This window comes from Dermacentor andersoni, chromosome 10 (genome assembly GCF_023375885.2).
Source record: "Dermacentor andersoni chromosome 10, qqDerAnde1_hic_scaffold, whole genome shotgun sequence".
In the NCBI taxonomy this organism is placed as follows: Eukaryota; Metazoa; Arthropoda; class Arachnida; order Ixodida; family Ixodidae; genus Dermacentor; species Dermacentor andersoni.
This window is the reverse complement of record NC_092823.1, coordinates 111,565,633-111,593,538: the sequence shown is the minus strand read 5'-3', so window position 1 is coordinate 111,593,538 and position 27,906 is coordinate 111,565,633. Positions and strand designations below refer to the sequence as shown.

Here is a 27,906-nt window from a genome sequence, read left to right as displayed (position 1 = left end):
AAGACATAATTTTTATGCTGGCAGTGCACAGATGGACGCATGTCCTGTGCACAGCAAATCATTTAAAACAGTTGAACAGCTTAAAATGCATTTTGTCGGCTTACGAGGTCTCAAATCCTTAAGCGCTTGAAATGCGAAACCCCTCAGCGGTACAATTACCTCCATGCTCCCAATTCTCAAGAATGTACTCACTGCTGTTTTCTAATACTAACCATAATTTCACTAGAAAAACTCAGCGCGCCGTCGACCAAATTTTCCAGGTTCCGATTTTTGTTTTTTAACGAACCTTATAGCTCATGAATGGGTTGTGGGGCAACTTATGGGACCGCATCATCATCATCATCATCATCATCATGATCAGCCTGGTTACGCCCACTGCAGGGCAAAGGCCTCTCCCATACTTCTACAACTACCCCGGTCATGTACTAATTGTGGCCCTGTTGTCCCTGCAAACTTCTTAATCTTATCCGCCCATCTAACTTTCTGCCTCCCCGTGCTACGCTTCCCTTCCCTTGGAATACAGTCCGTAACCCTTAATGACCATCGGTTATCTTCCCTCCTCACTACATGTCTTGCCCATGCCCATTTATTTTTCTTGATTGAACTTGAATTAAGATGTCGTTAACTCGCGTTTGTTCCATCACCCAATCTGCTCTTTTCTTATCCCTTAACCGTCACACCCATAATTCTTCTTTCCATAGCTCGTTGCTATGGGTGGCATATTTTCCTTAAATCAACCGCAATGGAAAGCGCTTTTTTCCTTGGGGGTGCAGTGCATTTGTGTCTTTTATATAAATGACTGCGCAGGACATGTAGAACTAGAAATTTTGAAACAATCGTCCATCGCACAGTTATCATGGTGAGTAAAAGCTTGAACGATTTCTTTTTCTTGAGATGTTTCGTGTTGCTGTTGTTTCGGCAGCCGTGGTTCTGACCTTGACACGGTCAGCATGCACGGGCCTACTGCTCGGAACTCGATACCCGCCGAGCATGGATTCCCTGCTCGATAGCCAGCCAAGCCGCCACAACATAGAATCTGATAACTCTGATGTGGAACGCGAGCATTCGTTATTGACCGGAGATCACACAGTTGAGAATACTTATAGCGATGTTGCTAATGCTCACAGCTCGGGCTTGTGGCCTTTCCGTCGCATGGAAATGCCGTGTATGAGCTTTGCCGATAAGCCTCCATGCAAGAATTTCGGTGCTATTTCATTGAAACACCAGCGAATAGACAGAAGCCCCGTCTCGATATTGCATGGAGAGGCTCCAGTAGATAAGATGAAGGCCCCTTTTCTGAAAAACGCCGATAAGGAAAAGCACAGAGGTTCATTTTTTACGCGCCCTAAACTTGGCTCATTGGTTACGCGCACTAGAGACCCCGTAGGTAGGGCTGGAAGACGCTATGAACAGCGTAATGACTTTGATTCCGGAGAAATCCATTCTTCAAAAGCGTTACCAAGCAGCCTGGCGACGGCATTGAATTATCACTTACGCAAGCGACATGCCCAGTACAGACACTTGAGTTACGAGAGCAATGAAGACGTCGAGTCTAGAGAGCCCGCGACTACTTTACAGAAGTCAAAGCACCGCGGCTTTGGCGGAAGTGGGTCCAAAGGTGACTCGCTTCCTGTGGAAATCGAAGATATGTATAGAGAGAACGGCTACTACATCTTCAAGGCCGATCAGATGACAGCTGAAGACAGGTCTGCTGCGAAGAGACATGGCTCTGTTACCAACCATTTAATGAGGCATGTACCCCCGGTGGTCACCTCAAGCGGTACTCCTTCGGATGACCTATCCAATTCAGAAGGATTCCGGAAATTCATGAAGCACGCTGAGAAAGTTGTAAACGCGCCAATAAGACAAGGATGTACAATATTTGCTTCTACAAAGCCGACACTTGCCCCAGCTTTTGGTCTACAGGTAAGCACTATGTGCGCTTGCCACGTTGCGAAGCTAGATAAAGTTTGAGGCTTAGAAATTAAGCACATGCTTACACAAAGCACTGCATTATTTTCATGCAAAATGCATACATAGCTTATATTTTGTGCGTCGGCAGGCATAAAGAAACAGTTCTATTTTATCACTTCTCTGTGTTTTGCAATGCTTCTACGCAGCTGGAAAGAGAGAAAAAAGCACTTCTTTCAAGTACGGTTGGAATCTATGTGAAGCAAAGTTTTCTATCTATCTTGGAATCTATCTTGGAATCTATGTGAAGCAAAGCTTTTGTTTAGTGCCTCAGGAAATTATGTAAATTCGCTCATTTCATACGTCTTCGGCGTAAAGGCAACTGGTTCGTAGCACCCGTGCTAAGCAATGTGACATGCACGGGGATCATCTCAAAGATCTATAATTGACCTCGGCACGATTCAAGCGTACGTGCGATTGTGGCCTAACGGTTAGGGCATCGGGTTGGTCTGATTGGGTTTGATCCCACCATCGGGTACGTAATTCAATTTTTCGTTCTTAAATAGAGGTATTCAGCACGGCAGCAGCACCACCCAGCAGCCAGGGTCAAGAAAGTCTGGGCCATCTTGCGAAAAGGAAACAAAGTTTTGCTCTAGAAGGCGCAAGTGCAATGCACTACGATTCGACGGCCTCATTGGCGAGAATTGTTAATCGGGGAGCCTTCTATTACAGCATCGCTAACAGCATACAGCACAGATTCGGTACTTTAGCAGATATTTCTCTCGGGCAATGTTATCATCAAGATATACAATGCTCTGCTTTTCGCCGATAACCGTTTTTCACCGCATTGACACTGCAATCCAGTTATGGCCTGGCGCAAGATGCAAGTATGGCATTCGAATGTCTTTCAATTTTCTCATGACTACTCAAACAGTCCTTTATAGTAAGACTGCACATGGCCCGAATAATGCTGTACATTCTTGCATGTGCAGGAGCACTAGTGATTATTCTTGGATGTACGGTGGTACATATCGGATCGACTTGACCTGTGAGTTCAAATTTTAGAAGTACCGCCAATTGGGGTCGCCGCTGTGTCGCGTTTAAGCATTGCTTATTGTTCTGGGCACAAGTTAGTACAATAGAGAGGTAAATTCTTAACTTACTGAATTGACGCATTTGACAATGTTTTTTGTGGTGATAGCACCTATGCCACGTGTCATGTGTCTACTTTATCTGGCGCCGTGGCCTTGATGTCTGAAACGTTGTCTGTAAGTGACGTCACTTGACACATGAGTGTTCGCTATATATGTAGGCTGCGGGCACGAAATAAGGGTTGTTATCATGCCAACTATCTGTCAGCGCTCAGTTCTTCACTGCGGCGAGTCCGGCTTCATACGACAAGAGCCGTAACACTACGTAGTGTCAGAATTGGCCGTGTTCTGATATCCGAGGGGCGTTGCACTATCGTCGTCAAGCGGTGCCATGTCAGGAGACAACGGAGTCAAGCCCTTGCGTGACATATTCGCGGTTCAAGTTCTGTCAAGGTTGGACTTCGGCGGGACGTCCGAATGGCCTTCTTGGAGCCGACTTTCTGATGACAACCGCTTTGCTTCTAGCCTAAACGAGCGGAGTGAAGAAGCGTAAGTCCGGACTCTATACGATAGGCAGGCAAGGAAGAGAAATCTTCTCGACTTTTGCGTTATCTGAAGAACAGAAGCAGTCCAAAGTCGTCAGAAGTTCGACGATCACTTCGCGGCCGCACGGGACCTTGTTTATGAGAGCGCATGATTTCACCGATGCATTCAAGAACCTGTCGAGTCAGTCGACCAAGTCATTAGCGCGTTGCACATGCTGGCGCACCAGTGCGACTACAAAGAAAAAGAATACATGATTCGCGGCAGTTTTATTGCCGGCCTCACTGATGCTACTCTGAGTAACTACAAATGAATGCCAAAGTGACACTCCCCAGTGCTTTGCTAAAAGCTCACTTAAAGGAGAGCGTCGAACAACAGCCACGACTGTGAGAAACCGGCGACGAACCCTTTGCAGTGAAAACCAGCAACTTTGACGCAGTCAGCAAGCAGGCGCAGCACAGGAAGAATTCTTCAGGACAGCGTTCGGGCAGCTCGTCAAAAAACTGTTCGCCTTGCGTACAAGGTTGGTGCACCAGTGTCCTACCGACCAGGCACCCCCAGTCCATGCCCCAACTGAGGTCAAGGAGCGCACCGCAGGGCCTCATGCCCAGCAAGAGCGGCGAAATGCAACCGCTGCAGTTGTTCAGGACATTTTGCAGTCGTATGTCGGTAAATGGAGCAAACTTTGTATCCCATGAATATAAGTTCTCTCATGACTACGGCTGTTGCACTGTGACGTCGAGCCCCAAATATTTCCAGGCAAATGGGAAAGTAGAAAGGATGATCCAAACAAATAAATGCCTGATTATAAAAGCCAAGGACCTTTATTTATCACTGCTACCGTACAGGGATACTCCAGGGCCACTTGCAGAAAGCCCTGCAGAACTTCTGATGGGCAGGCGGCTACGCGCAACAGTTCCTGTCCTTCCAAAGAGCCTTCAGCCCCAGAGGGTGAGTCTGAACAAGTTCATAAATCGCGATACATCTGTCCGACAACGGCAGCGTAGGTGCTTCAACAGTCGTCATAAGGCCCTATCGTTGCCACCCATGAAACCAGGCGCGGAAGTCTAGCTGGCAGACTGCAAAGCGGCCGAGGTCGTGTGTAGTTCGAACTTCTACTGACGTAGTTTAAAAACAGAAAATTCTTGGTTTGCTTTCTTTCACGGCAGGACAGCGGGGACGAGGGAGTTATCTATGATTTTCCAGAGGCACATGATAGTTGGCAGAAATTAAACGTGAAACTGATCTTGCTACAAACGGCCAAGGCACCTCACCGTCCATCTAGGACTCGATCCCTTGCCATGAACTGACCCTCCTGGATACAGAACTCGAGTTGGTCGTCTTGTTTGACAGCCAGACCACTAAGGATTCAGTAACTGGCTGTTGCCTCCTTTTGCGCATTGTCACTGTCGGCGTATTCTTCAAGAAAAAGGGGTGATGTGGTGATAGCGCCTATGCCGCGTGTCATGTGTCCACGTTATCTGACGCTGTGGCCCTGATGTCGGAAACGTCTGTGACATCACTTGCCACATGAGTGCTTTCGATATATGTAGGCTACTGACATGAAATAAAGCCGTCCGAATCGGTGCTCAGTTCTTCCCTGCGGCCAGTCCGGCTGCGCCCGGCATACGGTGAGGGCCGCAACGCCACATTATTTTTCTTCGCACTCATTGCAACGTGGCAATATGGAAAGACTTATTCATCTTACAAACTGCCTACCTACGTGTTTTCTATTCTGTAGTTCTTGCATTCTTTTTCACTTGTTCCACTTTTGCGGTGAAGGAGCCACGCAATACATGCAGTATTCATGTCACTTCAGTTGCGTATTGATCATGTTTATAAATATGTCGTAAGCATGGCCATGTTGGTTCGTGTTCTTGCAGATGTGGTACTCGCGCTGCCGCGAGCGCTTGATATGGACGTATGGAATGGTGGTTAAGCCTAACGGCGACGCAGGATGGGGAGTCATCGCAATTCGTGGACCATGCAGTTGTTCTGTGTTGCCCCGAGATCCACTCGAAGGGCGCTGACCGCTGGTCAGGCTGTTTATCGATGACGTGTAAAGCAATTGAATAGTTTCCTGTACTCGCATGACTACAAGGAACCGTGTTGACAGAGCAAGAAATGCGCCTACGCTAAAGCTTGCTTTGCACGCCACTTCCAACTCTCATAAAACCTGTGGGTTGGTTACACTGCTGAACATAAGCTTCAAGGAAAAAAAGCAAAGTTTACGCATGGCTACGGCTCCTTTCACAAAAACACAAGATCATGACGAACGCTTTCTGTGGCCTGACAACGGTCGAACACCTGACATGGCTTTCAGTATTATCTCAGATTCATGAACCTACAAATGCATGCACAAGTACAGAGCAATTTTTTGTTTTCTACAAATCCGCCGCACTTCATTGGGGCGGGCCTCGAATGACAGATGCCTATCTAGGTGCGAACAAAGCGTAACCATAATCATTTGACCTATGAAGAACAAATTTGTAGGAGAATGCATAAGAAAGGGCTTCCAGTTTGCACGTACCAAACGAAACTCTATTCCCTTGATCATTACCACGATCAATGAAAGAAGCATCACAATGACATGCGTGAATCGTTAAAACAATAGCACCAGAAATAGGATGAGAATAAAAGCAGCTAGAAATCGCCTCACAAGCTTACACCCTTTTCTATAACTCCATTTCACCGTGTTACAAGGGATAGATTTTACCTGTTGTGCCCGACCAAGCAAGTAACAATATCTATAAATTTAAAATTTCCATTTTAATTTATTCAAGTAATTTATAAAGTATACAAATGCTAGGTGGTATCGGACACACAGGTAAGTAAGGCTCGGTGCTGGTATCCACGAAACGTATAGTCGTAATCGGGTGAGTTCGTGAGATGAAGGCCCACCATCTGCAGGTGGGCCTTCAGATGGGCCTTTAATTCTGTTCTGGGTCCGTATTCAGGCTTAGTCCTGACCGAAACTTCTGCAATGATGTACAGTGCTCACGGAAAGAAACGTGACAGGTAGCATTTAGTATAACCCTGCATATGAGCAAAATACTCGAGTCATCATCATCATCATCATCATCAGCCTGATTACGCCCACTGCAGGGCAAAGGCCTCTCCCATACTTCTCCAACTACCCCGGTCATGTACTAATTGTGGCCATGTTGACCCTCCAAACTTCCTAATCTCATCTGCCCACCTAACTTTCTGTCGCCCCCTGCTACGCTTCCCTTCCCTCGGAATCCAGTCCGTAACCCTTAATGACCATCGGTTATCTTCCCTCCTCATTACATGTCCTGCCCATGCCCATTTCTTTTTCTTGATTTCAACTAAGATGTCATTAACGCGCGTTTGTTCCCTCACCCAATCTGCTCTTTTCTTATCCCTTAACGTTACACCTATCATTTTTCTTTCCATAGCTCGTTGCGTCGTCCTCAATTTAAGTAGAACCCTTTTCGTAAGCCTCCAGGTTTCTGCCCCGTACGTGAGTACTGGTAAGACACAGCTGTTATACACTTTTCTCTTGAGGGATAATGGCAACCTGCTGTTCATGATCTGCGAATGCCTGCCAAACGCACCCCAGCCCATTCTTATTCTTCTGATTATTTCACTCTCATGATCTGGATCAGCAGTCACTACCTGTCCTAAGTAGATGTATTCTCTTACCACTTCCAGTGCCTCGCTACCTATCGTAAACTGCTGTTCCCTTCCGAGACTGTTAAACATTACTTTAGTTTTCTGCAGATTCATTTTTAGTCCCACCCTTCTGCTCTGCCTCTCCAGATCAGTGAGCATGCATTGCAGTTGGTCCCCTGAGTTACTAAGCAAGGCAATATCATCAGCGAAGCGCAAGTTACTAAGGTATTCTCCATTTACTCTTATCCCCAATTCTTCCCAATCCAGGTCTCTGAATACCTCCTGTAAACACGCTGTGAATAGCATTGGAGAGATCGTATCTCCCTGCCTGACGCCTTTCTTTATTTGGATTTTGTTGCTTTCTTTATGGAGGAGTACAGTGGCTGTGGAGCCGCTATAGATATCTTTCAGTATTTTTACATACGGCTCGTCTACACCCTGATTCCGCAATGCCTCCATGACTGCTGAGGTTTCGACTGAATCAAACGCTTTCTCGTAATCAATGAAAGCTATATATAATGGTTGGTTATATTCCGCACATTTCTCTATCACCTGATTGATAGTGTGAATATGATCTATTGTTGAGTAGCCTTTACGGAATCCTGCCTGGTCCTTTGGTTGACGGAAGTCTAAGGTGTTCCGGATTCTATTTGCAATTACCTTAGTAAATACTTTGTAGGCAACGGACAGTAAGCTGATCGGTCTATAATTTTTCAAGTCTTTGACGTCGCCTTTCTTATGGATTAGGATTATGTTAGCGTTCTTCCAAGATTCCGGTACGCTCGAGGTCTTGAGGCATTGCGTATAGAGGCTGGCCAGTTTTTCTAGAACAATCTGCCCACCATCCTTCAGCAAATCTGCTGTTACCTGATCCTCCCCAGCTGCCTTCCCCCTTTGCATAGCTCCCAAGGCTTTCTTTACTTCTTCCGGCGTTACTTCTGGGATATCGAATTCCTCTAGATTATTCTCTCTTCCATTATCATCGTGGGTGCCACTCGTACTGTATAAATCTCTATAGAACTCCTCAGCCACTTGAACTATCTCATCCATATTAGTAATGATATTGCCGGCTTTGTCTCTTAGCGCATACATCTGATTCTTGCCAATTCCTAGTTTCTTCTTCACTGCTTTTAGGCGTCCTCCGTTCCTGAGAGCTTGTTCAATTCTATCCATGTTATACTTCCTTATGTCAGCTGTCTTACGCTTGTTGATTAACTTCGAAAGTTCTGCCAGTTCTATTCTAGCTGTAGGGTTAGAGGCTTTCATACATTGGCGTTTCTTGATCAGATCTTTCGTCTCCTGCGATAGCTTACTGGTATCCTGTCTAACGGAGTTACCACCGACTTCTATTGCACACTCCTTAATGATGCCCACAAGATTGTCGTTCATTGCTTCAACACTAAGATCCTCTTCGTGGCTTAAAGCCGAATACCTGTTCTGTAGCTTGATCTGGAATTCCTCTATTTTCCCTCTTAGCGCTAACTCATTGATCGGCTTCTTATGTACCAGTTTCCTCCGTTCCCTCCTCAGGTCTAGGCTAATTCGAGTTCTTACCATCCTGTGGTCACTGCAGCGCACCTTACCGAGTGTACCATGTCATATCGCTAGGAATCTGGTCACCAAACGTGAAGTGGACTCTGGTCTAAGTGTACGTGCCAAACTTACATCAATGTGAAGCAAACTGCAGCCAGTGGAAAGGAAAGTATGCGCATCAGTTAGCCCTGAAGTGACGCTTTTCATTCCACGAGCACTGTACCTGCGTCGATGAAGCGAAGGTCTCAAAAATCGAGGCCTCATCCTTCAAACGATGACATTTTCCGCAGTTAATGGGCGATTGCCGTCATCGTTCTTCGGTAGAAAACGAAAGTCCGTTCAAAGCTACCCTTATCTGCTATTGACATAGAAGTAAAAAAAAAAAACTGAGAGATCCTGACGTCACTCTTTTTTAAGCCCCGTGACGCGGTAAGTTGGCTTTACTCCACCATTTTGACGCTCCCGCGCCGCAGCGATCCGATCAACGTATCCTAGGGCAACGGATACCGTTGCCAAAGTCATGCCGTCCGAGAAATGTGATCTAGCTTTAAAAGGAGTTCATAGTGAACCCCGCAAATTGGACCACGAGGCTGGTCCCGCTACCTTTGCCGCATATTGTGAAATAAATTTGCATTCTCACTGTACTGCAAGAATACACAGGCAGTGACCAGCGTCCCACTTTGCGTATACACACATCACGACACATCGACTTATGGCTGGCCCATCTGCAGTTCACGAGAACAAACACCTATGTCACTAGTGGCTTGAGGCATCGTTTTCCATATTGGGCAACTTTTGGGCTGCTCCGTACAACGGCGATGTATATGATGAGCCACAGCGCGCCGACCATGAGGACAGCAGAAGAGAACATGTTTAGTTGTCTGGTGGCGTCTTGAGGTGTGTTCTTCTCACGTTAAGTGAAGCTTCACGGAAACGAAATTCCGTGGTAGCCACCGCGTGGTGCCCAATAGTACGCGCGTATGCGCGCGGCTAGCGCGTTGACCGGGCTCGCTACTTGCGGCCGTCAGCTGTTGGATGTGCGCGCAGGTGTGCGTTCTTCTGTCGAGCTTTGTTCACTCTAACAGCGCATCCACCAACACTCGCTTCGCTGAGCCCGTCAGGCGCACGGACGTCTGCGCTAAGCAGGGTTAGTCTCTTTATTCCTGATAGTCCCTCACAACAGCCAATCCGAGCAGCAGTCCGAGCAGCATCCGAGCAGGAGCCAATCAATACCTCACACTCTCTGCTTCGTTCTAATCCTTCCGCACGGCTGTATAGTGTGTCACAAGATGCATCGTCAGCTGTCAGAAGCAAGAACATTGTACAATAGTCACTGAATCGCAATGCATATATTGTACGTTCTGAAGCACATGGGTTTCATTCTGTGATGGCACGTTAGCACGAATCCACTGACGACGGCAGCAATAGTCCCTAATCGTCCTTGGTCCGTGCTGCGGTACGCGGCGTACAGCGCTCGTGCACCCTCGTTTCGCGCTTTTTGCATCTTCGTGTCCCACCCGGCCATAACAACATCCGCGAAAGTACGATCTAGCTAAAAAGGCGGCAAAAAAAAAAAAAGCACGGGGGCTAACGCAAGCCTACACATACGACGCCTCTTGCTTAGAACGAGATCAGCACACGAATCAGCACACACATCAGCGAACACCGCCACAACAAAACCACGACTGTCGCCCGACAGCATGATGATGATGATGATGAAGCCTCAGTTAATGGCACAAACCCACTGAGGGGGATAGGCCACGAATCGGGTGGTAATATGATTCAATAAATAAAATAAAATAAATTGGTTAATAAATAAATAGCCACTGCAGCGAAAACTGCTACGGCACTGCTTCCACACTTTTCTTTCCTAGCGCGTGGACTTGGTAGAGCCTCTCGGTCTCCTCTCCTTCCGCTGTGGCTCCTGGCAACACGAGCACCATTTCATATAGCATGCCTGAAGCTCTCGGGCTCGAAGACGACGAAAAGAAGAGCAACCGTTGCGGTCAGAGTAAGCAAACGTGCCCCGTCTGCCGTGTATCAGCCTTCTACCATGACCGAAAGTCCAGCGGGCCACGCGCCTATGGCACCTAGCCCACCAAGAACCGACTGCGGCCAGCAAGGCAGCAGTACGTCTTCGTCGCGAGGAGCCGCAGGGCTCGTTGCTTCGTCCAGCGACATCGACAGGGTGTGCGAAGTCATAGGCGCACGTCGCACGGGTAATGTCTTGACGCTTCTGCCCATCTGCGCAATTCCGCCTGCCTCCAACTCGGAATCGGTGACCAGCGCCAAGTCTTGGCCCGGGGCGAACATCAAGACGGTGCGCAATGTTGTTCGAGAGAAGTGCGCCGGTGAGCGCCATCGAAAGCCCAACAACGCGGCCTGGATGGAAATGAAGAAGAAATATGAAGAACGTAAGTAGTTCGTGCTCGACCAGTGACCAGCAGTTAGGAAAATAGGAAAATTTCGTGCCAACATTTCGTCCAGGTTTTGAGGCTTCCGTTCTTCGCCCACTGTATACGACCTCTGTGGTATGCCTTGACATAGAGGCCGGTTAACAATAGGTGAACGCTGATTGCACTTTCAAGCACTTTTTCAAGATTCTGCTAAGTTGGGGGTGATACCAGGTCTAGAATTTGAGAGACCATATTCTTACCGTGATTCAGGTATGTCCACTGTGTCATTATTCATTGAAAATAAGTAGTCTCTGGTAGCCGTGCACCAAAGCGTTATAGAACTTATGATTCACCATGCGTGGTCTGTCTCATTAATTTCAGGAAAGGAACAAGACAGGAACACGCGCCTCCACGAAAAGACATTCGCAATTATGTTCTCCATCCTCTTTGCCATGCTAGCCGTCGTGTGCGTTTTGGGCCTGGGGTTCGTTCTGGCACTGCAAGTACGTGCAGAACGATACGGCAAGGCCTCCCTTTCCGCGGGCCCGTCGACTGACCTCAGCCAACTCTGCACCGGTCTGGCAGCAAATGACTCGTGCCACGAAGCGATCCGGGAGCTACAAAGAGCCATCGACCTCGACGCCGACCCCTGCGGCGACTTCCACCAGTACGCGTGCGGTCGCTGGCGACCATTGCTAGGTGGCGATGGCAGCTACATCTCGCGCACAACGAATCTGTTTAACGGCCTCGTCCACGACACGCTATTGAACGTGTCTTTCGACATCCGCGAAGGCAAGCCATCGGCGTACGCCCCTTCGGTTCACCAGATGGCGCTGTTCCATGCCAGCTGCTACTGGATGTACACGGGCCGCAACTCCGGGGGAAACGTCGTTGACGTCTTGGCAGCCCTGGGTATTGAGCAAATGTCGTGGATCGCGGTGGCGTCGGCTGAGAGGCTTGTTGAGCTTACCGTGAGCACGAGCCTGAGAACTGGACTCTCAGGGTTCGTCAACGTCAGGCTCCTGAAGGGCGAAGTGCACTTTGACATGGGTTCGCCGCTTGTGAAGACCTTCGTGCTCAAGCCAGGATTGAGGCAGTATCTAGTTGATGCTGTCATTGATCTTGACGTGAACATCAGCGACCCCGTACAAAAAACGCTAGACCTGGATCTCAAAGTCGATAGCCTGATTCTTGCTTCCAGCGAAAGCAGCGTGTTTCGAACGGTCACCATTCAGGAACTAGTCGATTTACTTCCGCAAGTCAACTGGATTAGCGCTTTCAACACGGACCGCCCAACGGCGCTGGGAAAGGTAACAAATGGAACCACTATTGCACTGCGTGGTGTTACTTTCATCAAGGACACCTTACAGATATTCCATGAGGAACAGCTTCCAGTGATCGGATTGTACGGTCTTCTAAGTGCACTGTCAAAGGTAAGCTCAATTCTAATCCTGTAGTATAAAAAGCCATGTTGTTGGATTCACTTTGACGCGGTAGTCGCATTCGGAAGCAAAATACCTTTAATGTGAAAATCCTCAAATGCGAATACTTTAGTCCATCAAAAAGAATCCTATACATTTTATAAAATGCACCAACAAGAAGCGCTTTCTGTTTACACCTATGTACCCACTTCCTTTTCACCGCATCCGTTGATTGCGCTTCGAAATATGCGTACGGTGAGCATCTACGGACTCGCGTGGCTCACCATCTTGCTACGATAAAAGAAAGGAATTTCAAACGCCTCATAATCAAAGGCAGCTTTAACGTTGAAAAGCACACAGCGTTTTATTAGCCTCAAATTGGAATGACCGGTAGTACTTTCGTTTAAAGGAGCCTATAATGCAAAACACATGTCTGTCAGCACGTATGCCTTTCAGAGCCGTTCTGTTGATATTTACTTCAAGGGGCCGAATTCCCAAAGGTATTTGTTCCGTAACAGCTGCTCGCTACTGGCTGATCGCCATTGTTGCAACATGTCCAACGTCCCAATTGGTTGATACTTGCTCTGAAGAATTTTAATGAAATAGGGGTTCTGGTCATCGATCCGAGAGACTGTTATCGCGAAGCAAATGGCAAATGATGTGAGCAGCTCTGTAGAGATGAATTATGGAGTCTATAAAAGTGTTCATGCTATACCGCCTGTATTTATGATTCTATTTCCGTTCTTCAGGAGTGCCTTAAAAATCCGAGGCCCAATGCACAGATATTTTCTTTCGTGACTGATCTTTGCTAATTGGCCGAACGCTATGACTAATACGTCCAACGTCCGTATTGGCTGGTGTTCGTTCTTATGAACAGCACCGTCGGAAAAATTTTTTCAGGAATATATGATTCCAGAGCCCATATCCAAGAAAGTTCTCACACTATAGTTCTGCATAAGAGTGTCTGTCAGCCAATCGTGGTGTGGGGCATGCATATTACCGAAGGCAGCCCTTAATGGCCGAACAGCTGTTACGTACCAATCATTCTGCAAATTCGACCCGCGCTTCGTTTCCATTGAGTTGGTTTTATTCTTGGTGCAAGCTTTACAGCGCAACCATTTGTTAAGAAAGCCAAATTTATGTTGTCACAACATGCCAGCCTTACTAGAGAATTCTTTTTTTAATTCTGTATCGCCGCCGTTTTTCTCAAATGCGTGTACATATTTCGCTTCGTTTTCGACAGGTAATGAAGTTTTTGTACTACGCCCACCATGTGAGCTTCGACCAGCCGTTCATGGGAGTCAGGTGGTGTCTTCTCCAGACGGCCTGGCACTTTAGAAATCTCTTCCCTGCCTGGTTGGCCAGCAGCTTCTTGCAAAGCAGTTCGACGGCAAGGTTCGTGAAAGCGTTCAACGAGACCATGGAGGTTGTACTGAGGGACAACGTCGTCAACTTTGGCGTCTACCTCGAGTCGACGCTTCTAAGCCGTACATTCCTTAATATCATCGGTACGCTGGACTATCCACTCTGTAGTGCATGTTTGGGAGTTGGAATGGGGAATGATAGGCGTGACATCGAGGGATGGTACCGGATGAGATTGGATAATATTCTGACTGAAATTCACGGAAACCATCAGAGGTGGGCGGTTCTTATAACGCTCGTTCATATAACCATGCAGGCAGTGTTCTCTTAGAATATCTTACTGGATACGAAGGAAAAGGAAACGCGCTCAAAGGCCCTGGAAGAAAGGAATCTTTGTTATCTGACTCATAATTACGCAGGTGGACGACGACATTTAGGGTGGAGCTACACGCAGGGGCTAGAAAACCTCCCGTCTTTAGTCATAACAAGAAACTAAAAAACATTTAATGCGGGGGTTTCGTGTGCCAAAACCACGATCTGTTTATGAGGCACGCCGTAGTGGGGGACTCCGTATGAATTTGGACTACCAGGAGTTCTTTAACGTGCACTGAGTGTGCGCTTCAGGGGCGTTTTTGCATTTAGACCCCACCGAAAAGCCGGCGCCGTGGCCAGGATTTATTTCCGCGACCTCGTGCTTAGCAGCATAACGCCGAAGCCAGTAAGCAACCGCGGCAGGTTCATGGCAGGTTATGCCAAGAAACGTAATTTCTGTTTTCACCTCACAAGAAATAGCTTTTTGTGCGTCTGTGTGCTGAAGGAGGAGGGCAAGCTTCTTTTTTTTCTTTTTGATGCAAAGCTTCAAACGGCTTGATTGAGCGAGAAAGCCGCCGTCTGTAGCCGCGAAACGGCACCTAAATTCCCATCTACACGCGACGCCACGTCACGAATGCGCCTCGACGAAGCAGATTGGGCGAAACCGTGTTGCGTGAGGGGAGAGGACATCGCCGCGATGCCACGTCACCGGTGCACGTCGGCGGAGCCGACACGGCTACGCGACGGCGCGGGGTCAGACGGGTTGCCGTCGGCGAGTTGGTCACGTGCGTGCTGGTGCCGCCGTCTCGCTCCCGGAAGCTCGCGCGCAGTCCGGATCTCTCTCTTCTCTCTCTCTCTCTCTCTCTCTCATCCCCACTGGGCTTAGCTGAAGCGCGCGCCTGCCAGCCTTGGTGGCTGCTGCTTGCTCAGTCCCGTTGCGCAGGGCGTCGGTGGCATGCGGCACTGGCACCACCGGCTGCTGCCGCTGCTTGCTGGTTCGTGCAGCACGTACCGCTGCGGTACATTACTCGCGGCGCAAAACTCGAAGGACCACTTGTCAGTTGGTCCCGCAAAGCGGAAACAACGCATCCTGGCGCTGATCTAGGGTCAGAGGAACACAACAACCGAGGAGGCCCAGGAACCTCATGAGGCTATTCAGGATAGAAAAACTGCTGCGCAGGAGTGTGAGGAAAGGGAGAGAGCTGCCGAGAGACAACATTAAGTGCTTAGGTGTCCTCAGATGTCCTTTTTGCCGGCATAGAGAAACCTTTATTTACTTAGTTTTTAATGGCTTAGACATACCTGTAAAAGCGAAAATTTGTCGTATTTATACGTAAATACTTTCTTTCTGAAATGATTAACCGGCTAGGGCAAGCCATTCGTCAACTCGTAACGACGAATAGTAATCTTACCGCTTCAACAGTTCACCACGGCACGTTGGTCGTGAGACGGAGCCTTCATAAACTAGAAAATAGCCTAAACGTAGGACAGCACCGGCGCAACAACCATAAGATAACATACTACCTTCAGGTGACAGATAATGTAACTTTTGTAATTGTAGAGTTGTCGGACGTTCTTTACAAAAGAGAAATTATGTACAATCTTAACACGAGAAGAAAACAATACGGCAAATTTTACTCGATCTTACAACAGTGACCAATTTTAACTCTTCACGTTGCTACCTTTCGAACTTCTTCCGAGCTGTGGCGCCCTTTTTTTTATGAAACTTTGACTCGCAGCACACGGTAACGCGTGGCAGCGCATGACCACCGAGATTACCCGACCACACGCAGCATTTCCGCACATACGCCTTCGGAACAGGCATAGCGTTTACCCTATGGTAGCAGGTGATTGGAAATGTAGAAGCGCGCTCCTTTATAGGCCTAACTTCTCAGCGACTGAATCACCTAAACCTCCTAAAAGAGCTGACCTTAACAGTCTGTATTCAATAAATCCTTGCGTCTCGCTGTCCCTGTTAAATCGAAAACCAAATATCTCGCCAAGTTTCTGTCACATATGAAACCCGACGTAATGGTGCAGAGGCACTTGCGTGCCGTTGCTCAGCACGGAGTCGCGGGTAAAAATCCAGGCCGTAGTGGCGGTATTTCTGTAAGCGCAATACATCGATTCATGCGCGTCTTCAAGCACCCTCAGAGTGTGAAAATTAATCCGCACAATCATTCACCCTACCTCCTTAAACACGTCCGTCTGAATCATAACTTGTTGCCAGGCTAGCTGGTTCCTATCGTAGACTAATGGCAAACGACTAACTAGCAAAGTGATAAGAACAAGTAAATTAGACAAGCGCTTAGGCAAAACAAACAAACGCGGACGAACAGGAATGTTTTCTCCTTTTACTTCCTCTTACCTCGGCTCTAGCCTTCGTTTCGCTGCCAGAAACGTTTATCGGTCTGCCATAGTCTGTGCTCCCTTTGGAATGCTGAATTCGACAGTGTAAGCGTTTGCACATAGTACGAAGCTCTCCATTCGTACCCAGGGGAACCCAGCAACGTCCTTGGCATGTCTACAGAGCCGTTTCCGGCGACGATGAACGATACGTTCCTGCCCAACGTGGCGGCCGTGATAGCAGCGCAGGTCGGCACCGCCGACAGAGAGGAGGTCTTCGTCGAGAGCGATGCCTTGATCCTAGGCCAACTCGGTTACGGCCGAAGGCGCGAGGAAAAGTTTGCCATACCGCCTGCCTTGGTCGCCTCCAGAGGCTTCCTGTCCCTTCAGGTCCCCGAGGTTAACGTCGGCATGTTCGCGCTTCGCTACCTGATCCTGAGGGCGATCTACGAGAGGGCGGCCACGTACCAAGACGCTGGGGTCCCGGCAGCTTCGAAACGTTCTATCGGAACTTCTAGCATGGCTGACTACGTGCAGTCCTGCTTTAGGCAGTCGTTCAGGAAAAGCCTCAACAAGAGCCTCGATGAAGGTGAGCCTACTGCTTCTTTCATAAGTATCACTGGCTGCAAGCAGATTGGAAGCATTGCATCATGGTACTTGCCGTCTCCGCAGAGTGACACTATATAGAATCCATAAACAAATGCAGAAGAGAACCACTGTTGGCATTATAACATAAATCTCTTCTAAATTGTTTCTATTCCATTGCTGCAATCAGCACCCCGCGATTGGTCAAACATTTCTCTGGCCACCCCATCTCTCCTTTCTGTAGCGTGGCGTCCCAAAAACTGCGAGAACTCACCCTGTCAACGGGACGTGTATGCAAGAAATATACATAATCATGCCGCAAAAAATTGACATTTTTTTTTCGGTTAGCTAGGGCATGCTTCATTCCAAAAGGAACAGCAGATGGCTATCCGCCGATCGCTGTGGCATGCGCTATACTCGGCGCTGCCAGGCAGAATGGATTTGCGTGCCACAAATATTTTCGCGTGGCAGAACCCTTTCGGCATGTAGACAACGTCGCTCTGCCAACTCTTCACTGATCATCTGTTATAGCAGCATATTTAACCTTCCGTTCCACGTCGTGGCGATTTTCGACCAGCCACCGCCAACCATGCAAGCGGAAGCGGGTCAATCGCAGGCGCCGGCGCCACCCTTCTCATCCGGTTTTTTGCTTTCACTGCGCTAGCTCGCCCCCATACAAACCCTCTCCACTTCTGCCTGCTCCTCCCCTCTGGTCAGCCAGTCAGTTAAGCAAAAAACCTGAGGACACCTGAGCACTTCTGATGAGTTGTGAATGCGAAAGCATTTTTGCCCAATTCAATGTCGCTCAGCGGTCCTTAGAGTTTTGCATTGCGAGCAGTTACCATAGCGGTACATTCTGCACGAGCCAGGTGGCAACTCCGCATGCCCCCAACGTCCTGCGCAACGAGAGGCCGAAGAAACAGCAGCGGCCACCACGGGCGGCAAGCGCGCGCAGCAGCTAAGGCCAGTGAAAGAGAGGGAGAGAGATACGGACCATCGAAATGAAGCCGCCATGGCTGGGATCCAACGAGGGACTTCGAGCTACACAGCGCAACACCATAGTCGCTACCGCGGCGGGTTCCTGCTGCATTCTGTTGACTCCGACTTCTACAGTGAGGCGCCACGACAAAAAAACTGCTTCGCACAGAAAGGGAACTGCGGTTCTAGGGTTAGATTTCTCCTGCGCAAATGTTGGTCATGGCAACAATGAGGAGATCAACATGGAAGCTGCCTAAGTTTTCAATGCTAACAGCAGGAAATTATAACTACGTAAGGTACCCGGCCGAACTGTCATAATAACATACGCTGCAGTCATGCCCTCCTTGTCACAATGTTCTAAGCGTTAGCGTGCCCTTACGTGTGCGCTAACGCTTAGAACCCACTGAAGCCCCCATACTGCTAGCAAGTAAGGTCACTTGGCGTGTGTTTGCAGACGTTATCGAGTCCTTGATGGGAGGCCGCTGGGCAGTGGCCACGGCCATGGCAATGACTGACAAGGACTCTGTGACGTCCTGGCGCCTGGACGCTCGCTCTCGTCGAAAACTGCTATACCTGGTGGTCTGCGCTTCCGGATGCGGGGACCCTGACCACGCCGACCATTGCAGGGACATGTCCCGCACTATGCCGGACTTTATCCACGCGTACGGCTGTGCAGGAGGCGCCGACTACAAATGCAACTGCAGCGCCGCGAACAACTGCGAGACGCACTTGCCGTCCGTATAAGACAATGGGTCTAGTTAGGCCTCACTTGGTCTAGTTAGGCCTAACTTGGTCTAGTTAGGCCTCACTTGGTGTCGGCCATACCAGCGGTTACAGGTTCCATCTGGCCGTGAAGCACTCCGAACCCTGAGCTCATGCTCCGTTTTTTGCACTTTGTGACCGTCGCTTTCCAGCGAGTAAAACATTTTGTTATATAATTAGCGAATAAAACAATAGACGCAGTGCACACGTGAAACATAATTGCGCCGGTGATAAAATTTGTGAATGAAGGTTAGATACGGCGAATGTCTTTCAGGAAATTATGGAAGAAGTTGGTTTGCTCTTCTAGCGCCTCCTATTGAATATTACATTATATATAATATCGTGCTATAACACAGCCCAATACATAAAGTCGTATGTTTAGCGCAATATACTAACAATTGAATTATACCTGTAGTCAAAAACACTACATAGAAAACAAAACTCAAGCAGTCGGTCAAAGAAGTTGCGGCTCGCGACATCCCTGTTGCAGGTAGAACAAGCTTTCGTCGAGGACAGGAGTGTCCATGTTGCCATCTTGAGACTAATTCCAAGTATACAGCAGGCGCTCGGTATACGGAAATCGCTTAAACAGAACAACATCCACAGGGTTGTTTGGTTTTGCATTAGGACAATGCCAAAATAAATGTTTGTTAAACGGGACTGTATATTTCTCCAACTCCGGGTAAACGGAACTGAATATATGGCCGAAAATGAAGCTGTGCAGCAAATATCAGCGGCGCTGTTTGCACCTTTCCTTTGTGGGTTGTTTTTTCACCAGTTCTCGAAATTGTCGCCAAGGTGTGCGTTTGCTCGCTTTTGTTTGCGCCGTGGTTAGAAACTCTACCATGGTTATAGCGTAGCTCTACGGTGGTTGTGATTCGCTGTGGTTTCTTTGTGTTGACAATGCCGGTGAACTGTGAGTTTTCTTAGCGTTTCAGATGGTGGCACGCAGTCACCCGCACAATGGGTTCATGCTGGAGACAAGGGTTGTGGTTGCTTCGATAGCGGTTGCTTCACTGAAACAGCTATCCTGTGACTTAAATGATTCTTTCTTTCTTTTCGTAGTTATGTTTCATGCTGCCAGCTATAGTGAAGCGTCTGTGCGCAAGTAGCAACATTGCAAGAAGAAGCTTTGCTAGCAGAACTGCTGTATATATCTGCTGTTGACAATAAACTTGAATGACTGCGACAAAATACTGGTGAGATGAGATTAAAGGACGCAGAATACACTAAGTCGCCCTTGTCCCATGCCGTCTGCGCCCTTTGCATCTTGCGCCTCATTTCCCAGTAATACGCTGCAATTATTCAATATGTACAGCCAACTTGCCTCACCCTAACATCTCCTGACAATAAAGTGTCTGTCCGTTTCAAATATAAGCTAAATGTAACTCCTTTTAAATAACACCTCTTTACCTGGTCCCTTGACGTTCTGTTTAACTATTGCCGATTGTACTACATGATATAAACGTTCCCGGTTTGGACGGTCCTGTTCGGCCTAAATATGAGATTGTCAGGTAAATAAGGTGTTCGTTTTCGTTTCAGTAAAGAAAGGAACCATTCTCAATTCTACACGAGGAGCTTGTGCCATAGATTACCTGTACTATCGAGTTAGATCATATTACCCAAGGTCAAATGGGTCAATGGCTGTCACGTCAGAGCGAGCAGTTTGGCCGAAGCGACAGGGCAATTACAGAAGCGTCCAAGGGGTTATGTGGCTAGGAGAGCCGTCTCTGCCGTGGTTTTACAAAGAAGCTTTCTTTGCGAGCCTTGCCGGACTTTGATGACCGTGTCTTGCTGAGCAGCTCAGCACCAGGGCATCGTAAAGGTAACAATTATGTTATGTAGCCGTCTGTTCCCAGGCTCAGGTGAAGCGTATTTTTATTTTTTTTTCAAGGAAAGGTCGGACTTGGAGATGGTGGTTAATAATGACGACGACGAGTTTTTTACACACTCGTGAGTTTTCTTCATTAATCATCAACACTTTCTTGACTCTTCAGAGAAAAAGAGTAGTAACAGCTGAAGAGGACTTAATGAGTTTGCGCATCCGGACGTCCCCATTCTAGGGGTGGGTGTCCATACGGACATCAGCCCCTATAAAGTTGTGCCGATGGCCAGCTCTGTTCTTTGCAGAATTACGCCAACGGAACCTACAAACGCAATCTAAACATCGTACTGCCACAACCAACCACCTTAAAGCTCATACTTAGTTCATGCGAAGCTTCCTTTCCCAACACATATTTCATCGATTACTTTATTTCTTTCCACCTTATTCGCTCAACAAGGATTGGCGCGTCTGACTGGACAAGTTGTCACCGAGTAAAGTGGGTGGACCCCGGAGACAGTGCAACTCGCGGTCACATATGGTCAGAGTATTAGCGTCTCTAAGTCTCGCCGGGGCGACGCGTATTCGTTATCTTCCAAAAGGGACTGCAGAGAGGGAACAGTTACACACGGTGTTACTGAGAAGCCAAATGACAGGAACCTTGTGCGATGGAAGAATAACGGGAGGAGTTCTATCCGGCCATTCGGAAATAAAAGGGAATTTCCCGGATCACGTCTGCACTTCTTACAACGAAGCTGTTAAGGGCTAGTTGCCTCAGGATCGTGTCCATGTGTTAACACAAAACTATCATCATCACGATTGACTCCAGCGTCGTCGTCTTCTTCCACAGCTGGCTCGTTGGCAACCCTCGGCGCTACCGCGCGAACACGCTCGTGCCTCTGTTCCCGCATTCGTCGTCGTCAATAATTAAGAAACACAGATGCAACCAATTTGACAGCGAAGCTGTTAAGAGCTAGTTCCCCAGGATCTTGTCCGCGTGTAGAGACAAAACTCCCCATACGTGGGCAGATCCCGAGGACAGTGCAATGCTGGACCGATCCGCGGCAGAAATGACGCTGGCGTTAAGCACTCTCCATACGGGGGCCGATGCCAAAGATAGTGCAAGGCCGGGCCGCGGCGGAGGTGCAGTTCGCCATTAAGGGACCCACATACACAGCTTCGCGGGTCATCTTCTTCACAGAGTGGAAGGGCACCGAGTTTTGCATAACATTAAAGTGAAGGGTTCCTATCAACGTCTCAAACTTCGTTGATTCCAACAAATGCGTTGTATGTGCCGTAATGGAACCTTTTTTTTTCATAACTGTAAAGCTAACTCTCCTGTGAGACAATTTTCCCAACTAATTGCCGTGTAGTCACATTTTGCAACAAACCTGTACAAGTACAGTTTGATTGTCGTATTTCATGGATAATGTAGACGAGGGTCTCGCGGTAAAACCATGCGAAAGAGACAAGCTCCATAATGTTGTTGTTGCTGTTGCTCTTGTTGCCTCAAAACATAGCTCGTACCCATAGAGTTTCTCACTATAACACCTAGAGGGTAATCTGGCGCCACCGTCTATGGGAGTTTCTTAAGGGGGCACCGTGCCGTCATGGGAATGACGGTATATGTGTCTGCGAGGCTCGTGTTGGCTGGTGTTGTAAGAGGCTTCGTCTAAAACGTGGATATGGCTACGTAAATAACGCGTTCTCAAAGTAAAATCTTCATAAAATGTTTCCATTCACGCATATTACATCTTTACTCACCCACGATGCATGACCAAGCGAAGAAAAACAAGAACAGACGACCAACTGTTTCAAAGCGAGCGCGAACCTTGTCGTCTCTCCTCCAACTTTAGCGGCCCGCTGATACTCTTTACGTAACATGTAGTCGTACACACAATAACAAGTTCTCATAGTTAAACAAAACATGTTTTCGCGTAATAATAAAGCTAACACAGCTTTTCACGTGCTGTTCTAGTGGAAAATTAATCATTGTGACAGACGGAACAGTACTTGCCAATCGCGTCTTCAAGGTGTCCTGTCTCTACGAGAACGATGCCAATCCGAATCCACAATATACCGGCATTCCCATGCATACCACAGCGCAGCAGCGCCAGATATCCCTCTAGGTAATGTAGTGAGAAACTCTATGCTCGTACCCACCTGGGGGATTGGCCACACTGGATGGATTGAAACGTGCACTCAACCAGTGTCCATCTATAGCCCTTCGTCTTCATTTGAATGATGACCGGTGTCGCCATTAGCTGGGCAAATCTGCAGCGCAGAGAAGCGAACTTGAGAAGTGAGAAAAGGGTTTACATTTATCAGATTTTCCTTTCCTCACTTTCGTTTTCTAAATCTTGATATTTACAGCTAACCATTTCGTGTATATATATTTTTTTCTTTAGCCTGTCTCTCTCGCTGGTATGCGCCTTGGTTCGAAGGAATAGACACCAACAATAAGATTCAGTTCATTGTAAGAAGACGCAGAAGAAGAAAGCAGCAGCAGATTCGGAATGGCCGCTCCATCGGAGGCTCCTGCTAGTTATTCCTCAGAGACGCGTACGTGCTCGGAAACTATGTCTAATTGAGCGTCGTTCTTTTATCAAGTGTTAGCAGCTTCCATTAAATCCCCATTTGGGGCTTCCTTGGCTTTTGTCTGGCATTTCTAGATGTCACAGATGATGCTGAGCCCTCGACTGTGCCTGAGGGCCCAGTGGAATCGCCGAGCCTGCCGGAAGTGCAGGAAATGAGTGCTCTCCAGGACCTCATCGGTAAGATGAGTGCTTTACAGAGTTAGCGACAATTGGTGGGTTCTACTTTCTGGTGTTTCAGGGGGTTCGCAGGTAGTTCTTGAAAATTTATCATAGATGCCAATTTTTGACCTTTGTTTGTCTTTTTATTTAAACGATACTGCACGCAGCAGTGCTACCCAAACAGGAGAGGGTTAAAGGAGTTGAGTTCGCAACATTTTCACAAAGAATAATGTGATGGGCCACGCTTTCCGATAAATGATTCTACTCTTCGCTCGTAAGTGGAAAGAGTGATTTCCAAAACAGCTTTCTGGGAGAAAAATATGCTTGTACTATTTGGAACGAAAAAATCGCGATGCCCTGTGTGAAGCTATAGAAATGTATGTGGAACCTATGAAAGCAGCTCGGTTATTGAAGATCAAGCGGAAACTTTTGCGCCCGGTGATTATACGGCGCGCGTGGAGTGTATTCAGTCCGAGTTATCGTGAACACGCAAGACCTCGATGACATATTGTGGTCTGAGATGCTAAAGCGTGCACCAGGGTGTTCGGAGGGTGCTCTTCCTTGGCACTTTCTTTGTCAAATTGTGGATCCCATATCATAACTATGAAAGCATACTCTATGACTGGGCTTACGAGGGAGCGATAAGCTAGCAGCCTGAAAGTTGAAGGCGACCTGTTTAATTTTCTACGTAGAAAAGTAAATTTTTCTAATGTTTTGTCGCATATGTTGTCAACATGAATGACCCATGAGGTGGCTCTTAACTGATAAACCTAAGTAGTTTACGCTGATAACAGAACCAGGGTTCCGATCGCCAATGTGTTAAGCGTAAAGCAATGCCTTTTGTTTCGCCCTTATTGGCGCTGACACTATTTTAGGAAAGCTTATCAACGTTCCGCTTCTGTTGCACCAGTCGGTGAGGTTATGAAGACTGTTATTAGGTATTTCCTGGCATGAAGAACTGTTAACAACAAAATAAATGATACAGTCATCTCAAACTGATTTCACCTTAACATGTGGATACAAACTTTTACCAATGTCATTTTTGTAGATGAGAAACAGCAGGCATCCCAACACTGACCGCTGTGGCACACAAGAGAGAACACACAAGTTTTCAGATTTCACGCTATCTATTTCGACGAACTCCAAGATTTTCATAGTAGGTTGAATTAACTGCACTAAAGCTTCCGGTAGTCGAAGCCCCATTCTAAACCTGACGAAAAAGATAGCAGGAACATCTAAAGCTTTGCGTAGGTTCCCATTACTTAGGTAAAAGCACAGAGCTTACTGTCAAAGTAAGAAAATGTGGCAATTTATGCATGTTTTGACGAAGTTTTATGCATTTAAAATACGACACTATGTCGCGCTACAGTTATGCGATATGTTTAGATGCAGTCGAAGCACACTGTGACAGGACGATATTTTCATGACTCCATACCACAGAGCAATGTAAAGAGCAGATATATCATAAATAAAGGCATGCTGTAGATGTACCAACTGAGGCGTATCGCATAAAACGTGTTGCTCGCATGTGTATATTCCCTAAGTGTTTCAGCAACACTATCTAAAACGCAAACTTCCTGGTGCACCTTCCTACGTTTCCTCACTTGTTGAGAATGAAGTTAGTCTCATCGCAAGGCTGCCCCCAAATCAATGCTTACTTTAATTCTTTCATGTCGAACACTTCAGCCGCATGGAATCCCCTCTCCGCTTCTACTGCCGGCAACACCAATCCTTCTTAGTTCAAGAATGGTGCATGAAACAATTGAATTTACAAATGTTTTCTCTGAGGTTGCAGAGACAGTGAAGCATCCTAAGTGAACATACAAATAACTGAATAAAAAGCACGTAGTTGTGTTGCAGTGTAGGAACCTAAATGACGCAAAGTTTCTTTGAGTTAGCGGGGCGACAGCAGAAGCGGGTGACGCAAGCACAACCTCGTCGCCCGCAGCTGTTAGCTGTCTGCATCACGAGAACGAACGCGATGCATGATGTTCGTCAAAGAAACAACGTCTATGACAAGTGTACGCACAAAGTAGGGCATGCATCTGAATTCATTTGAGACTTCGTGCCCGCTGTGTCGCAGTGGCACATCAAGTTTGGGGGATTGATCACGAATAAGCATGTACCCAGCGGCACATTACCGGGTGGCACACGCCTAGGGCCGAAGTTTTCTGTTCGGCCACTCATCCAGTCGCACCTGTTCAATGACGGCATGCTGACTATGGTAGACCGGCGAGCATACCGCAGCAAGTTGTCAATTCGGGCACCTATCTTGCGACCCAAGTTGTCTACTTGACAAGCCAGCAGCCTTGTGTACCCCAGTTGTCTATATATATACCCGTAAAAATATACGGTAAGGGAACTGAGGTGAACGCCAAAGCCCAGGAAAGATGCAAACAAGGTTCGCTATAATACCACGCATAACGTGGATTCAACGGTAACTTTTACAGATCAAACGGAGAACCAGCTGCCAGAAGATAGTGCCGCTCCGAAAGAAGAGAGGGGGGTGCTGTCCGAGGAACAACCGCAATACTCTTCGATTGGTGAGATTTGCCCATCGACAAACCTGTTCTCGACATATAGGGTGCTATTTTTTTTTACCTGCACCAAATTTTTAGAAATCGCCTGTGGCCGGTAGCACAATTCTAACCCTTTGTAGGGTCTAAATGAATCGATGCGGCGTCCATTACCTCTACGAGAAATCAAAACGCCTAATTGAATAGTTAACAAAGTTACACCAATTAACTTTTTAAATACATTGCGGCACAAATTTCAATAATCGAATTAGACCCGATGACTTCACAAGGTGCATCCAGTGTGAACGAATTCTCACGACTGCACTAGCCTCGGGATATAATTTTCAGTGCTCGGCCAAATGCACCGCCGTTCCAGCAAACGATAATAGTCAGCGCTCAACCTCAATTTCTCTAACAGAGATATTTGCGCATATATGGTACGCACGCGTCGGTATGCGTTGGCGAAGAAGATTCAGGGTCAGTGTTAAAGAAAATAAAATTAATAATTAGAAACTCGCATCCACTATCCCATCTATATAGTTTCCTACTTAAATTTCTACAAGCAACAATGATGCTGCGGTCATTCAGCTACTACGGGATGGGCGGATATTGATACAGATTTGCCTACGTTTCGTACTTGTGGCTTCATGCATTCCTTGTGCTCTTAGTACAATATATCTGCCCATATGTGGCTGAATTTTCAATCAGTCGCATCTTCCTAAAACCATAGAGGCATAAGATTAAGCACACATGCATAATCATTGTAGTTTTTCGCAGTTACAACGCGATATTTTTTTCCGGTTGATAGCTTGCAATGTCACACAGTCATTTGAAGCCAGGACGAAGTTTAAGGAAATCCGTTTATTTCCCATCATTCCTATGCTGGCTAAAACACCACCTGTAGACACTAGCGCCAGATTTCCTTCCAGCGACCTGTGTAGAAAACTCTATTCTTGCTTCATGGCCTCCGACATCACCGTGCGCCACCGAGTCTCGGAGGCCATCTTGCATCCACCCTAACAAGTCCTTAATATACATTAGTTTCATGAAGGATTCCTCAAAGTTTCGTGTCCGGCACGCTATTCTTTGGGTATAGCGAGACGCCCCACACTTGCTCCAAAGACTTCGAATCAAGAGACACGGCGGCATATAGTGAAACGGAGGCTTTCAACAGCCCCAAATCTGGCCCGATTATTGTGTAACGGTAGAACTTTCGTAGAAAAGATAAGCTGACAAACGATACCGCCCTGCGCCATGTCAGGTAAGGTACATCACGCAAACTGAACGAGAAATAATTGTAGCTTCGTGCTACTCTCAAGTCAATGAAAATTATTCTCTTTCATGAAACTACTTGCAGCTTCCGGATTTCCGCGTAACTGACTTGCCACATTGAATGTTAAATCACCACTGTTCTAGAATTCGGTTGTTGACTTGATATCTCGCAGGCCTCAAGCGGGATGTTTTTTCCTGAGTTTACACCTAACTTGAAATGTGTTACCTGATGACGGCGAATCAGTGCGTCGCACATAACTAAGCGCAATGAATAGTTCGCTGTTATCATCCCGATTGCTCCTTGAATCATTCTGCATACAATCTACTACTAACACGATAAATCGGACACGGGGACCCCTCCCTGAGTTGTACGCAAGCGCATTACGTCTTCCGACGCATATGTAATAAAGACCACCATGCATTCGCTCATTATGAACAAGGCACCCGTATTGGGCGCCGAAACGTCAATCCGTGTTCTGAATTTTTTCAGTTGGCGAGTGTACGTTTATTCAGCCACGAAATGAAGGAAAATATAGTTTTCAAAGAGGGCCTCGTCTGCCTAAACTGACTCAGTGTATACGCTCTCGCAGCGCCCGAATACAACGCCGAGATGACTCCCTTCCAGAGCAAGGTAGTCAACATAACCCTGTGCTGCAGCGCGAGC

At 47.4% G+C, this 27,906-nt stretch overlaps 1 protein-coding gene and 1 pseudogene across 1 annotated transcript; both read left to right on the top strand.

Moving 5' to 3' along the window:
• The first annotated feature begins 1,647 nt into the window (after positions 1 to 1,647).
• On the top strand, positions 1,648 to 4,344 carry LOC129388084 (uncharacterized; annotated as a pseudogene).
• Positions 4,345 to 11,497: 7,153 nt separating this feature from the next.
• On the top strand, positions 11,498 to 20,198 carry LOC129380299 (uncharacterized). Its single transcript, XM_055061099.2, has 4 exons — positions 11,498 to 12,543; positions 13,775 to 14,039; positions 16,703 to 17,140; positions 18,569 to 20,198. Exons 1-4 carry the CDS (start codon positions 11,542 to 11,544, stop codon positions 18,856 to 18,858), a joined length of 1,995 nt encoding a protein of 664 aa, XP_054917074.1. The 5' UTR covers positions 11,498 to 11,541; the 3' UTR covers positions 18,859 to 20,198.
• Positions 20,199 to 27,906: the final 7,708 nt, after the last annotated feature.